The 15,766-nt window shown below is 50.2% G+C and overlaps 1 protein-coding gene across 2 annotated transcripts; it reads left to right on the forward strand.

Annotated features, from left to right (window-relative positions):
• Positions 1 to 5,358: 5,358 nt before the first annotated feature.
• Krt5 (keratin 5) lies at positions 5,359 to 10,626 on the forward strand. Of its 2 annotated transcripts, none has more exons than XM_041645961.1 (9): positions 5,359 to 5,904; positions 6,413 to 6,627; positions 7,361 to 7,421; positions 7,529 to 7,624; positions 7,743 to 7,907; positions 8,256 to 8,381; positions 8,689 to 8,909; positions 9,636 to 9,674; positions 10,189 to 10,626. In XM_041645961.1, the coding sequence occupies exons 1-9, from the start codon at positions 5,359 to 5,361 to the stop codon at positions 10,349 to 10,351; spliced, it is 1,632 nt and encodes a 543-aa protein (XP_041501895.1). In that variant the 3' UTR covers positions 10,352 to 10,626. The 2 variants fall into 2 exon arrangements, with proteins under 2 accessions (XP_041501895.1, XP_041501894.1); XM_041645960.1 differs by having other exon boundaries at positions 9,636 to 9,670; positions 10,065 to 10,626.
• The last annotated feature ends 5,140 nt before the right edge of the window (positions 10,627 to 15,766 follow it).

The following is a 15,766-nucleotide window of genomic DNA, read 5'->3' on the forward strand; positions in this document are numbered from 1 at the left end:
CAGTCATGGTCTAAGTCTGTATCCAGAGGCCAAACAATCTGCAGTTTGGCATCCCAAACAAGAAGCAGCAGTAAAGAGAAGAGCTGGGGTTGAGTTCCTCCTCTTCTGCCTTTCACTCTGCCCAGTCCCAGGCTACTTTCAGGGTGAGCCTTTCACAGTTAGTTCACTGACCCGCATGCCACTCCTCTCTGGGAACACCCTTACAGACACACCCAGCTGTGTTTTACTGGTTTTCTAGAAGTCTCTCATTAATGAAGATAACAGTAAAAATTAACTATCTCCCTGTACTCAAGCCCTGGGGTACAAGCCTGGGCCTGGAAAGAAGATCCAAGGTGGAGGCTCACCCCTGGGCTTACACAGCATCTGGGAGAAGCTGGGGACTGCCAGAGACACACAACCAAGTGAAAAGGTCTGGTACTCTGCAGTGGCTCAAAAACATACGTGTTGAAGGCGCCAGCACTCAGGGGTTGCTGCCAGTCTTCCTACCTCTCTTTTCTTGGGTTCTTTGCGTAAAACCTTACCTGGTTTCCTAACCCGTGGCACCTGGGAAAGCAAGGTCAGAAGTGGAATGTTCGACAGGAACTGAGTGTGTGGAAGGTAGGACTGGGGACAGCAAAAGGTCAGTAAGCCTCAAAGATTATCTGAACTCCAGTGTAAGAGCAGCTGGGGAAAGGGATCATTTCTGATTGTGGCTAGATTTCCTTTCTTGACCGTTGAAAGATTCCTGTGCTGAATCAACCTCTGTCTAGAGCTCATCCAAAGTCAAGGAAAGGTTGGGGACAAAGGCCTCTGCACCTCGCTTCTTGGGACAAGTCAGGTGGAAGCCCCAAGAAGGGAGCTCCCATACTTCACTCCCCAGTGTGGCTTCTGCAGGAGTAGAAAGGGGCAGATGGAAAGGAGTATGTGCAGGTTAGGGGTGTGAAGGGGGCTTCCCTTGATGACTCTGAAAGAGAGGGATGCAGGCTGGCACCCAGGCAGTACAGCCCCGCCTCTTCACTGTAGAGGTGGCTAACTCTGCAAGGAATGCTCCTGTCCACTGTGAGGACAGAGAAAACGTGCAGAAATGGTTAAAACAAAACAAAAACAAACAAATGAAAGCATTATTTCTAGATGCACAAATGTGTGCAGGGCCCTTCAGAACCTGGCGATTCCTCTCTGTCTACAAAGGAGAAGCCTGCCATTGTGGGAAGGCAAAGCCCAAAAGTTCTTGCTGGGCAGGTATATCTGTTTTTAGCCTCTCTGATTAATTAGAGTATTTGTTGATTTTCATCCTGCAGTTTCAATCAAGCAAGGGGGATTTTCAAAGACTTGGTATGCATGCCACTGGCAAAACATCCTTGAAGTGAAGGAAGAGCATCCCGAGGCTTGCAGGGGCCTGTTGGAGAGACTCTGGGAGCTCAGTTCTACAGCTCTAGCCTGCGAGTGCCAATCGCCTGCTAAATCTGAGGGACAGGGCCAAGGCTGCTCCCCACAGCCCCCCTGCATTACCCCACCCTTCCTGCTTGCCCTGGCCAGCTCAGCATTAAAATCTCAGTTCCAACAAACTCACATTTGTTTCCTCCGAGTCTGTGGAGTGAGAGGCTGGGCAGCATGTCCAGAGCTCCAGAAAATTTCAAGGGTTATTATATTAGGGGCAAGATGTGGCCCAGAGTGGGGTCATGATTTGTGTAAAGACTTAGATAAGAGAACTCAACACTAAGGGTCAAGACTCACATGTGACCCTGACTCTAGGCATGACATCTGGACTTCCAAGCTCAACCAAGCTTTATTTCTGGACATTTGCATTTTCTACCTAGGCTTCTTCTCAGACTCAGGTCTGAGAGTCCTTGATAATCTGACGTGGTTCCTAGCCTCACCAGGCAACCATGGTTGTGTTGCTTGGGGTTGTGTCCCAAACTTCCCAACTTTACGGCCAGTAAAACACACACGCGCGTGCGCGCGCGCGCGCACACACACACACACACACACACACACACACACAGTCATGCCCCTGCAGTCCAGCTGAGACCCACAGTGGTCACAAAGCTGTAGGGGGAGGACCCCATAGCTTTTGGTGGAGGCAGGAAAATTCTTCCCTCAATTCCTCCCTGCGGCTAGGCTTTGTGAAGTGTTGTCTCGGGATGGCTCACTGCCCCATCTGCCCTTCCCTACCCTATGAATCTGGCTCCAGGCTCCTGGACGGGACTGCCAACCACAGCCCGATGACTGGGTGACTCATACCTCAGCCATCCTCCCCACGTTTTTGTGCAGAACACTCAAGGCAAGAACGGCGAAGATGAAGGCATCGTTGCTTGCCTTCTTCCCTGGGGCTAGAGCAGGATGTGGGGCCTTCAAGGGCTGCAGCTTGTTGTTGAGGATTGTATGGGAGAGGAAGGAGCAGGAGGAGGTCCATAGCATGAAGAGGCATCGCTCTGTCCCTAGGTGTCCCGTCCCGTTCGAAGAAGACAAAAAGACTTGCCCTATAGACATGGTCCCAGAGATGGAACTAGGTGGTCAGGCCTCTGGAACTCAGAATAGGCATGGAATGGGGTCACACAGAGATCTGAGGAAGGATTTGATGGAGGGGACTCTGCATCAGTCAAATTAAGCCAGTAAATGGTTGCAGTGTTCAAAGGGAAGCTGATGAGATGCCTCTGGCTTTGGGGTCTGTATCCTTGATGTGCCCTGGCAGACATGCGCAAAGCCATTGTTTTAAACTTAATTTAATTTTACTATTTTCTGTTAAGAGTGTTGGCTCTGAGGAGAGGATTCTGGGATGGTGTTGTGGATTTACCTCTGTCTTGCCCATGAATCTGTGAGGTGGTCTCTGTTCACAAAACGGGCCCACGTTCTATGTTCACGAGGACAGGAGTGAGAGGAGCTGTCTGTGACTCACCCCTCTGACAGGAAGGCCAGCTGCTGGGGACCCCTCAGCCCTGCATGGGGTTTGATAATGAAAGCAGAGGCTAAGTGACTTGTCTGACCACGTTCTGGGAGTGCCCTGCGGGAGAGTCTAGGACTCGGTGTGATCCTGCTCTTCCTGCCCACAGGGATTCCAAGTTGGGGTGGGTGTCTCACTCAGCAGAGGGGCTGGTGCCTACCTCTCCACAGGTTTCACTTATACCCAACGGGTCTGGTGAAGTGGGTACGTCCACTCTCCCTACCACGGAGATTCCCACTTCTTCTCTTGTGAGGCCCCCGACACACCCTGCTTAGTTACTTGCCCCCACCAGACTCTGGTCGCTGGCCCCTGGGCCTGAGTGTGACTTCTGTAGCAATTCTCAGAGCAGCTGCAACGCACTCCTTTCCTGGCAAGCCCTCCTTCACAGACAGCCAGTGAAGACTGAGTGGGGAAAGAGAATGCCCCCGTGTTTCTGGAGGTGTGGCTCTTTCTGCAGGCAGTGGGGACAGAAGACAATGCTCTGTGTGTGGTGGGACTTTCCTTGGCGGTGGTTTTCAATCTCAGATACCCCAAACACCTGCCTCAAGCTTAGAGCTGTTCTTTCGGGATGAAGGCCCCAGTGTGTTTCAGGACATTCATATCTGCTCTCTAAAACACCACAAACTGTAACACTGGCATAGTCTTTGCGGGTCTCAGAGACCCTCCAGGCAGAGAGACACTGAAGCCTGTTGCCCAGGGCCTGCCAGGCCAGCTTGGCCAGTGAGTGTTTCCGGATCACCTATTAGCAGACTTCCCAGTCCAGCCCCCGGTGAGCCATCACCAGCTCAACAGACCCTCGGCTCTCAAGAATTATTTTCCACAGCCTTGGCTTCCTCGAGGCAGTGTTAGGCCTGGTGTAGAGATTCCTTTGTCTAATTCCTGATCTCTTGATAACATGGCCTCTCAGCAGTTCTCACTGCTCCCGCTGCATCAGACAAACAGGGGCCAAGAGCCCTGCTCTTCTTTGGGAAGGGTCAGAGAGGGGATCCCACTCAAATCCTGAGCCAGTATGACTAAGGCACAGCTTGGGACAGACATTCGCTGAAATCTGAACCCCCTTTCCTTCAAATGGAGCTACAGGTGATACCAGCACGCTTTGGCAGGCTACTGTGCCAGCCGCCTGGTCCCCCCAACTTGCTCTGTCTAGTCCCTCTGGCAGTCAGTCTGCAGACTTAAAATTCCATTTTCCATGCCTTTGGCCGTGAAGGAGGCTTTGGGCTGGAGGGAGAGGAAACACAGCAGTTCCCTCTGCTTGGAACAGGGTGGTTCCCCGTTATAACAGGCCTGCCGATTCTCAACATGTTCCTGGAGAGATTAGAAACTCCTGCAGGTATGTGTTTGCGGCGGCCTTCAGCCTGTATCAACAGATACGATGACTCACTTCTTCCCTGGTGGAATAACTGAGAACTTGCTGGAACAGAGCTTGGGGGGTACCAGGGAAGCTAGCAGAGCAGCTCCCCACAAAGAGAGACACGGCTGCCAGTCCAGTATCAAGACTTTTTTTGTAAAGGATTAAGTGGGGTTTGCTGGTTTATTACGTTCCCACATGGGCCTGCCTGGAAGAAAGAACAGCAAGGGCGCACATGGAAAGCTGAATTAGGAGGAACTGTGGAGGGTGGGTCTGGCCTTAAAGAGAACTCAATGGTGAACAGCCCGGGTGAGAGGGCCTAGGTCCTCTGGCTTTTAAGCTGAGGGCTTGAGGGATCTTTCTGGCCTGAATCTTGCAGGGGAATCTGCCCCGTGGTATCTGTTATAAATGAACCTCTCTTAAAGAAAGCACAGTGCAGTGAGGGACTGGACCCTGCTTCTCTGGAACATTACCCAAAATGTGAAGCCATAGATCGCCTTGCAAGAGCTCAGATCTCTGCAGCCCCGGTTGCACAGCCAAGTGTAAGAAGAGCAGATAATTGGCAGATGGGAAACCCACTCTGCCCCGCTGATGGCCCAGATCCGCTAAACTAGTAAGGCAGCAGGAACCAGGCTGGGGCAGTGGACAGTCACTGGTTCTGTAAGGTCAGCAGCCATGGGCGAATGTCCCTTACTTCCTGGCATCCTTCTAGGCTTCTAGGCTATCCACAGCACCCAGGCCCCGTGGTGACAAGAGACAGTTGGCAGCACCCACAACACACTGCCAGGATACCAGCGCTGCAAGGAAGGGTTATTTCTTACAGAGCAGAGGCTGCCGGGAGGAGCATTTTGCCCCACACCGCTGTGCAGGTGTGTTGGGTGAGCTCACAGTTGCCCCCCGGGCATGCCCAGCCCACTAATCATTCACAGCTCGACAGCTCTGCTGCCCAGCCCACTTCTAAGGTGGATAAAAAGGGGCCTTGAAGCGGCTAAGTAACAGAGCCACCCACAGCGTCCTGTTGAGCGCCGACCTTGCCAGCACCTCCCCACTCCCAGTGCCCAGTGCTCTTGCTCCTTCAGGGACAACCATCATGTCTCGCCAGTCGAGTGTGTCCTTCCGAAGCGGGGGCAGCCGCTCTTTCAGCGCCGCCTCTGCCATCACCCCGTCTGTCTCTCGTACCAGCTTCAGCTCGGTGTCCCGCAGTGGTGGTGGTGGTGGTGGCAGGGTCAGCCTTGGGGGTGCTTATGGAGCAGGTGGCTATGGCAGCCGGAGCCTGTACAATGTGGGGGGCTCCAAAAGGATATCATTCAGCTCTGGCGGTGGCAGCTTCAGGAACCGATTTGGTGCTGGTGCTGGAGGCAGCTTTGGCTTTGGAGGAGGAACCGGCAGTGGATTTGGCTTCGGTGGTGGAGCTGGTAGTGGCTTTGGCTTCGGTGGTGGAGCTGGCTTTGGTGGTGGCTATGGGGGTGCTGGTTTCCCCGTGTGCCCCCCTGGAGGCATCCAAGAGGTCACCGTTAACCAGAACCTCCTCACCCCTCTGAACCTGCAAATCGACCCCACCATCCAGCGGGTGAGGACTGAGGAGCGCGAGCAGATCAAGACCCTCAACAACAAGTTTGCCTCCTTCATCGACAAGGTGAGATGTGGTTCTGTCCAGGGCAGATAAGTGGGTGTAAAATCCGGAGTGAATGCTAAAGACAGCGGTGGAGGGAAGATGCTCTAGGCTTTGCTCAATCATTGCCATTGTCTCTAGGTGACTCCCTCCTTAGTTAGATCGCAGCTGGCAATCAGGATCAGCGTTTTTCTCCTCCAGAGGGTATTCCAGTGCACTGAGATGAGCTCAGGCCTCTGATAACCAGATTGCATAGAGGCTGAGGTGTCTCTCTCTAGGGCAGGCAGTCTGGGAGTCTTTTCAGCCCCCGCGAATCAGACCACACTCCAGCCAGTCACTACCGGGATCTCTGTGCCCTGCATGAGGGAACTACCTTCCCTAGAGGGAGGATATTGAGAAGGTCCATGCCAACTGTCCCTTACAGGTCACAGGCCAGGCACTGAACACAGGGTTTGGTGGGAACAGCATGTGACAAGTAGTAAAAACTTCACAGAAGCTGAAACTTCTCCCTCTCACACTCGGCCCCCTCCAGGTGCGCTTCCTGGAGCAGCAGAACAAGGTCCTGGACACCAAGTGGGCCCTGCTGCAGGAGCAGGGCACCAAGACCGTGAGGCAGAACCTGGAGCCTTTGTTTGAGCAGTACATTAACAACCTCAGGAGGCAGCTGGATGGAGTTCTGGGAGAGAGGGGCCGCCTGGACTCAGAGCTGAGGAACATGCAGGATCTGGTGGAGGACTTCAAGAACAAGTGAGTTGTAGTGTGATGGAAATAGAGGCTCCGGGGTCTCCCTGGCACCAGATCTGCTCCATAGCTGGGCCTAGGTGTCTGTCTTTCCCATGGGTGAGGAGCATGCGCACTACACCACTAAGACAACACTCCGAGCCTCTGCTAGAAAGTTCCAGTCCCAGGCTTGGCTCCGCTCCAAAGCATTTACCCACCTGTCTGGGTAACAGCATGTGCCCCTAGCCCCACCTGCTGAACTGGCCGTCCTGGAACCTTCCCTCTTTGGGGATCTTCTCCTAGTGCGCTCAAAATACGAAGCATAGCCCTTGATAGTTTCCGTTCCTAGAGGAACCCAGCTGGGTGGCTCCAAGAATTCCCTTAGCCACACCAACCGGCTCCTGCTTCCGTGGGCTTCTAGTGTTTTATTTCTTTGTGTGTTCCTGGTGGTGTTGGAGAGTGAACTCACTTGCATGCTAAGCATGTGCTCTGTCACTGAGCTACACCCCCACTCCTGAGGATCATTGCTGATCCAAGAGAACAGTAGTGATACTAAATGAGTATTTGGTAGGCAGTTTCCGAGAAGGCAGCATCTCACAGGGTAAGGACTTGCCCAGGTCTCATGATGGCCCATTTGTCTGTCCGTGAGATGTGAACAGACTCCTCCTTCCAGTGTGGAAGCCTGTTCACATGACTGCACAGAGACCCTTTACCTGGCCCTGACCATCCGACCAATGCTTCCTGTTCCTTTTTCCTTCAGGTATGAGGATGAGATCAACAAGCGTACCACTGCTGAGAATGAGTTTGTCATGCTGAAGAAGGTACGTGTGGTGGAGAGAACCCATAGCCCTGGGCTGTGCTCTCCTGGGGGTGGAGCCATTTAAGGCAGGTGCAGGTTGTTTGATGGCCACCACTGCTATTTCTTTAGGATGTGGATGCTGCCTACATGAACAAGGTGGAGCTAGAGGCCAAGGTCGATGCCCTGATGGACGAGATCAACTTCATGAAGATGTTCTTTGATGCGGTAAGCAATTAGCCGAAATTTCTCCTGTGGGTGTTTTATTATGATACAATAAATGGGAGATTTCAATGAAACTCATTAAATAACAGGATCAGATGACTGACTTCAAGTGTCCCTATAGGAGCTGTCCCAGATGCAGACACATGTCTCAGACACATCCGTGGTCCTGTCTATGGACAACAACCGCAGCCTGGACCTGGACAGCATCATTGCTGAAGTCAAGGCCCAGTATGAGGACATTGCCAACCGCAGCCGAACAGAGGCTGAGTCCTGGTACCAGACCAAGGTGGGTGGCGGGGTGAATATTGGGGCTGCAACTGTCTAGAGGTCCTAGCAGTGCTAAGGACAGGACTCCCAGGGCTGCTGAGGCCACTGGGAGTAAACTGCAGGGGAGCCAGCTATCTGTTTTCCACAAAACCCAGGAACTTGGGCAGAGTTTCATGGCAGTACCTTTAGGAAAGCCAAGACTCTCAAGAAGTTACTTAAGATTATCTCCCTCTTGCAAAGGCCCAAAACAGTCCCAGACCCCAGAGGACTCCAGTTACCACTCTTCACAAGTTCCTGCCGGTGAACTTGGGTAAAGTGTATTTCATCCTGTGTTAACTATATTTTCCTTCTCTTTTGGCGGCATTAGTATGAGGAGCTGCAACAGACAGCTGGTCGGCATGGCGACGACCTGAGAAACACCAAGCATGAGATCTCGGAGATGAACCGAATGATTCAGAGGCTGAGATCTGAGATTGATAATGTAAAGAAGCAGGTGAGGAGAAATTAAAAGAGGACAAAGGGGTTCTGGATTTACGAAGGAAGACATCTTTTGTTTTGCATTTGACACATGTACACACATACACACTCATGCATGCACGCACACACACATGCATGCACACATGTGTACACCAAGCTGGAACAATTCACAATGCTGCCATATTTCACCACTTATAATGTCCAGGATGTACTAGTTTTTTCTAGGGCTCCAGGTTTGGTATATCTGACTTAGGCTCTCAGAAATGGACAGTGAGGACAATTCAGCCACCAAAGTGTCCCCACTGTTCCTTTTATCTCCACAGTGTGCCAACCTACAGAATGCCATTGCTGATGCAGAGCAACGTGGAGAGCTGGCACTCAAAGATGCCAGGAACAAGTTGACCGAGCTAGAGGAGGCCCTGCAGAAGGCCAAGCAGGACATGGCCCGGCTGCTGCGCGAGTACCAGGAGCTCATGAACACCAAGCTGGCCCTGGACGTGGAGATCGCCACCTACCGCAAGCTGCTGGAGGGCGAGGAGTGCAGGTGGGCAGACATCGTGTGCCTGAGATGGCCTTTCCTTTGAGAGAGGAGAGTGTGATGGAGGGCGCAAGATGCACAAACAAATGGTTGAACACCACCCAGTTTCAGTCTGGCATGGGGTGACCGCGGGCTTTGACTGGTGTCTTTGACTTACTCCCCACTCCGTCCTCGGGGACTCTGTCCTCCCCAATCGGCTAAGTACCCCAGCAGATGTGTCCTGCACGGTGCCTTCCTTCTGCTTTGCTCATGCTCTTTTCTAGACCTCGGTGTCCCTGCCACACTCCTTGCCATCCTTAGTCTCCTCCACTGTTGAGATGCCTCTCATGACTACTCCAGCTGACTGAAGCTCATTTCCTCTGGGTTCTCAAACTACTGTGTATTCTTCATCTTTTTCTGGCACAGGCATTGCTAACTGTGAGTTTCCTTCTGGCTCGCGGTCCCCTGCGGCACGCAGGATGCTATGGCAAAGCCTGCTTTCTCATTGCCACATCACCATCGCCGCTGCTTACACACACCTTCCATGAACTGGGTGGAGGACGTGGGATTAGAATCTTCCTTTGACAGCCTGGCTCTGGGCCACATCCTCTTCTCCAGCCAAATCCTTCCAGAAAGCGTGATTTTTTCTAACTTACAGGAATTTAGAGATATGCAGGGGCCTGGCTTTGGGGTGACCCTAACCATGACAATGACAGGCTTGATTCACTCTTATCCCAACTTTTTGTCTTTCAGGCTTAGTGGAGAAGGAGTTGGACCAGTCAACATCTGTAAGTAACTTAGATCAACTCCAAAGCCCGCTGTTTCTAGATAGCAGACATTTCCATGCCGATAAATGATTACCAGACAGTGAGCAGCGGGTGGTGGGGGGACAGCACAAGCAGGGACATGAGGTGACGCAGCTCCACCCGACCTCCTATAGGATTCATACATATTGAGCTTTGTTCTTAATACTTGGCTCTACCAAGTACCCGGCCCTATGCCTTGTCTCTGGTGTCTTCATTTTTCTGTTAAGGACCCCAAATGAATAATTTAGTTCTTCTGGCTCATTCTGTTACTTTGTAAAAAGGTCAGGTATACACTCTTCCCAGGCAGGATCAAACATGTTGGCTGTGTGGAATAAATCTGTCTGACCCTTTTCACCCATTCCTCTTTTCTCCACAGCTGTGGTCACAAACAGTGTCTCTTCTGGCTACGGAGGAAGCAGCCTGGGCTTTGGCGGTGGCACCGGCTTTGCTGGTGGCCTCGGCAGCGGCCTTGGAGGAGGTGGCGGAGGCTACTACTCCAGCAGCAGCGGGGGCGGTGGTTTGAGTGGTGGGCTGAGTGTCGGGGGCTCTGGCTTCAGTGCAAGCAGTGGCCGTGGCATGGGCTTTGGCAGTGGTGGGGGCAGCAGCTCCAGTGTCAAATTTGTCTCTACCACCTCCTCCTCCCGGAGGAGCTTCAAGAGCTAAGAAGAGCTGCTGCAAGACCCTGGCCCTCATGGGCAGCCCCAGGCCCACGGAGATTGCTTCCTCTAGGCAGTCACCCAGGCCTACTCTTTCTGGAGAGTAGTCTAGACCAAGCCTACTGCAGAACCACATGGTTTTGGTTCCTAGGAGGCAATGAATCCCAACTTCTGGCCTCCCATGCCACAGTTCTACATTGTGCTGCAAGTCAGTTTTTAGGTACCCATTGATGGTCTTCAATGACACAGATATCCAAAGTTTTCCAGAATGGCAGCCACCAAAACAGAATTCTTACCCTGAAATCCACCTTACTTCTTGTTCTGACTTTCTCCAGAGTGTGTTCAATAAAATGCTTTTATAATATAAGTCTTCAAGTAGAATGGTTTTCTCCAGGTCTACGATCACCTAAGACCCCTCAAGGTGGGTCCTGTCCAGGTGTACTTGGTTTCTTTGTTGATTCCCAGGGAGGACTCTGAAAGGGGGCGTGGTACCATGGGTGCTCCACAGGTCCCGGGAGGCAGAGAGGGAGGCTGTCTCTGCAAGGCACAAAGGGGAGTGTCCAGAGTCACACCAGGGTAGATTTAGAGCCCTGTGTTGAAGTGGGGGGCTACTTAGGGCAGTCTGATTGGTAAGGAACAGATAGATGGGCAAATGGGTTCAACTGAGGTTGGTAAATAAAGACTCTATTGGCACAGAATTCCAAAAGGCATAAAAGATGCTGGGATTTTCTACCACCATCGGTACCAAGAGAGTCAACAGGCATTTCGTGTCAGTGTCAGGGATGTAGTACTACACAGTTCACCAAGCAACGCTGGTGATTTACCTGAGATGCCAGGGCCTCTGCGTGTGGCACTGGCATTCCCTCTTAGGTGAGCTCCCTTGCACTCATGCACAAGTGAATGTCTAAAATAAATCCCATTTAAGGATGCCTGGGAAGCTGTGTAGTGAGCCTTCAGAGGTGAAGGCTGTTAAAGTAGACCCTGAATAGAGTGTTGTGAGCCAAACTCATGAGAGGTATGGGCTGATGAGTCAGTGCTTTCAGCAATGTTTGTTGTAGGTACTTTATTGCCATGACCTTAAGGCTGTGGAACTCTATTGTGCAGAACAATTCGTTCTTTCCAAGTATACACAGAGGCCCAGCTATGTCGTTTGGAGTGGGTGGAACGTCTCTCTTCCCTAGGCAGATCCCATGAAGCAACCCATCAGAGCATCTGCCTCAATAACACTGATGAGGCTATTTTGACTTGGAAAGGAAGGCCCACAAAGTACATTTCTTTCAAAAGAAAGTTTGTAGGTGTCAAAGACTTAATCTATTGACTCAAATTTAGGTATTTTAAGAGTCAATGTGATTGTGGGGACACTTAGGAATTAATAGGTCTGATGCGTTAGAAGAGGGATCTGGTTCTCCTTTGAATCCAGTCGCTACAATCCCCACGGCTGCAGGAGCACCCTGTGTGTAGGACCGCCACACAGAAGTGCCATTGGACTCCAGCATGGACTAAAGCCGTGAAGTTTTGTCATCTAGAGCATTTCAGCAGCTGTGACTACAATTCCTGGCTTGTATGGCCAAGGCCCAAAGCCAACCAGCACAGCTTTTGATCAGTTTTGCTCTACAGATTCTTTCAGAGTAGCTGAGATTCCCTCTTATATCAAATTGTGGAATATTGTTGCATTATTCTGCTTCCCCCAATTTCAACCCTCTCCCTCCTCTCTCTGCCGTTTGTGGGTGCACTATGGCAAGGCCGGAGACTCGGTTGATACATGTCTCTCTCTGGAGAGTCCCATATCATCATTACCGGGGTGGAGCTGCTCCCCAGAGGCCTGGGAAGTATCACTAGCAGTCAATGAATGTGGTAGGACCTGTTGGCATGTGGCATCAGCATGCCACATGGTAACTCTCTTCCACTGTGCAATGGGACCATTTACTGCAGGTTTATCTGTCTTCCTTGCACACTCCATAAAAAGAGGGCTGTGTGAGCCTGAGACATAAAAGGTACGCCCCGCTGAGCTTAACATCAGTCCTGCTTTACAGCAGAACTGGCAAACAGAACTTAACACGGAGCATGGAGAGAGCCCTGGACTGAGACACAGCATCCAAGGGTATTTTAATGAGAGACCCAACCCTACACTCCTCCTAAGTGACAATTAACTGTGACTTCTGATTCAGACCAATGAAACCTATAAAGTGGATCTTACAAAGGTAACCCGAAGCAACGGAGATCTGTGCTACACACAGCATGCTAATAAAGTTCGTTCAGGCTGCGTAGCAGCTTGAAGTACATGCTGCAAGCTAGATGACAAACCACAGCAAGAGACAGATGACTCTATGGTGGTGAAGCTGGGGGAATGACAGTCACTGCCCCCATTCCAAAGACTGTCCCAAGCCCTAGTTTCTGATGACCTTTCAGCTGTGAGAGCCGTGTCCACCCACACACACCTGTAGGTATTTACACAAAGCAGAACACATGGAAGACAGCAATCCCTCCTCACTCAGCAAACTGCTGTCTCCCAGAAGGGAGAGACAGGCAGACAATAATAGAGATTTTTAGTTTGCTGGGGTAGAGAGCGCCACCAGGAGGAAGATCAAAAGGGCACTTGACAGACAGAGAGCTCAATACCACGAGGCAACTCAGGCTGGGGAAACGGCCTTGCTTTAGTGAGTTTTGCCTCTAGGGGCTCTACCAAGTCTGTGTATGGAAGGCTGGAGAAAAAAATCCCCTCATGCCTCCAGCAGGGGGAGCAGAAAAGAACTGTTTTAGAAACTGTATCAGAGTTTTATTCTTAACTGCCTGCCTCTCTTTGGACAAGGGATTAAATCACAACTGATTTTGTTGAGGGTCCAGGCAAGCCTAATTGATCTGAAAGAAGGGAAACAAGAGAGGCTAAGAAACTATGTTCTACTGTAATGAAATGGGGGGCTCCAGGCAGGGCATGTTTACAAATTCTTCGATTAGGGCTCTCTGGAATGAGACTATAATGATAAAACCCAATGAAACTGAAAGGCACACACACAGAGGAGAGGTCCAGGAGAAATGGGTCTGAAGATGATAAACCTTGCAGAGGTGCAGTCCATGTGAGTGGAAATACTAGAAAACAGGGTTAGAGGACTGGACAGAAGAAACCAAAAATAAACAAACAAATAAGACCCCTCCCCGAGTCAATAATGACAAGCCTCTCCTAACATTAACGTCAGCCACGAAATCACAGACACAGGAACACAATGCACTCACTTCACACTTCAGAGCATCAGTGATAAAGAGGAAAGCTTTGGAAGAAGCCAGAAAGAAAAAGCAGATGACCTACCAAGGAGTGAAAACAATAATCAGACATGTGGCTTCTGCAGAGAATTCCTTCCTCATGGGTCAGGAAGAGAGTGGCTCAAGACAGTCAACACTAAGGAAACAAACCCCATTAACACAGAAATTCAGCATTTCTTAAACCTTCTCTATAAAAGTGAAAGACAGTCAGGTATGGTGGCTCACATCTGTAATTCCATCACTAATCAGCCCAAGGGAGGAGGGTTGCTAATTTGAAGTCAGCCTGGGCTACACAGCAAGTTCAGAGCCAGCTTGGGAAACTTGGTAAGATCCTGTCTCAAAATAGGAGAATGCTTTCAAAATGCTGGGAATATGGCTCAGTCATTGGTCAGTACTTGCCCCTCATATACAAGTCCTGGCCTCCATCCCCAGCACTGGAAAAAAGTGAAAGAGAGAAATAGTTTTCCTTAGACAAACAAGCAGTCCTGCCCTGGAAGAAGCATTTCAGAATTCTTCACTGAGTAGGAACACTGCAGAGGTCATAAACAGACCTTCATTAAAGGAAGAATGAACATGGAGAAGGAATAAACAAAGGAAAAGCTTTTGTGTTTCTCTTTTTCGTTGATCCAACACAGTCTGCTCAAAATTATAATGGCAACTGTATCTTCGATGTGTTTGTAATGTTCTCGTGAAACAATGACGGCCATGATGTAGAAGACAGGAGAAGGACATGGGGTACATGGCCACTACAAAGAACTCGCCATGGTTCTGAACTGAGACTGTGGCCTTTGAAAGTAGTATTTTTTGAAAAAAATGTGCTGGTGCGCTCCTGTGCTTCAGCGAGGCCCTTCCAGCACCTCCCTCAAATAGCTTTACAGATGCAAGGCAATCAAACTCGCAGTGGGACGTTATGCTTAGACTGTCAAAGTGCTTTCAAAAGTTTTTACACAGACGTAAAGAGCCTAGAACAGCCCAATGTCAAAGAAGAACTGAGGCAGAAGAATGACTCTTACTGCAAATCCACAGTCATCGAGGCCATGCAGCACACGGAGGAACTGAAACATTGGGAAACGGCCCAAAGGCAGATCAGCTGGTCCTTGGCAAAGATGCAAAAGCACTCCAGTAGGGCAAAAAGTCTTTCTAAACAGAGAGTTCTGCAACAACTGTATACTCATTCACAAAAACGACAACCTAGGTACCTTTAGTTTTCCACAAATTTAACTCAAATTGCTCATAGCACAACATGTAAAGGGGGAAAGTATAGAATCCCTACAAGTAGCAAAGGAGAGAACCCAGACAACCTCAGGCAATGTGTTGGTAGATATAGTAAGATAACCATTAAAGAAGTAGCTGTTCCATAAAGAACACCAAGAGGATGAGTAGTCAAGCCACAGATTGGAAGAAAAGGGATTCAGACAGTTGCAGAAAGTGTACAAAGATCTCCAAAAGAATGCTCAGTGATAAGAGAACAAGTCACTTGGATATCAGTGTGTTAGTGAGCAGAGAAGGCACATCACTCAATTGATAATGCATAGTCCGATGGCACATAGCCACAGGTGAGCTGCTCATTATCACATTATATCGGAGAAGCACAAATGGGACATCACCAGGGCTAGGCAAACGGTGTCCAAACCCAGACCCTGGACACCACCCAGTTCTGGCAGTGCTGTGAACAAAAGGAAGGTCTGGTTGAAGGCAGTGCGATACAAAATCAGCCAGTCACTTTGGGACAGACTTTGGTAGTTTCTTACAAAGTTAAATATACTTGCATCAAATATAGCAATCATAGTCCCTGGCATTTGAACAAATGAGCTGAAAGTACCTGACAATCCAGGAACCTCCACATGGACTTTTAAACCAGCCATATTCTTTTTTTTTCTTTATTTTTTTTGTTTATTTTTTTTTAGTTGTTGAAAAAAAAATTTTCTGCCTCCTCCCCATTTCCCATTTCCCTCCCCCTCCTCCCACACATTGCCCCTCTCCTCATTCCCCTCCCCCTCTCCCCTCCCCCCACTTCATTTACCCTCCCTCTCAAGAATGAAGAGCAGTCCAGATTCCCTGCCCTGCGGGAAGTCCAAGGTCCTCCCACTTCTATCTAGGTCCAGGAGGGTGAGCATCCAAACAGGCTAGGCTCCCACAAAGCCAGTTCATGTATTAGGATCGA

This window comes from Microtus oregoni, unplaced genomic scaffold (genome assembly GCF_018167655.1).
Source record: "Microtus oregoni isolate MIOR12 unplaced genomic scaffold, Mior012 000118F_ref0000498, whole genome shotgun sequence".
NCBI classification, from domain to species: domain Eukaryota; kingdom Metazoa; phylum Chordata; class Mammalia; order Rodentia; family Cricetidae; genus Microtus; species Microtus oregoni.

Coding starts and splice junctions, on each gene's coding strand:
- Krt5 (XM_041645960.1), top strand. CDS start 5,359: ATGTCTCGCCAGTCGAGTGTGTCCTTCCGAAGCGGGGGCAGCCGCTCT. Junction 6,628..7,360: donor GTGGAGGACTTCAAGAACAA/GTGAGTTGTAGT, acceptor TTTTTCCTTCAG/GTATGAGGATGAGATCAACA. Junction 9,671..10,064: donor AGTTGGACCAGTCAACATCT/GTAAGTAACTTA, acceptor TTTTCTCCACAG/CTGTGGTCACAAACAGTGTC.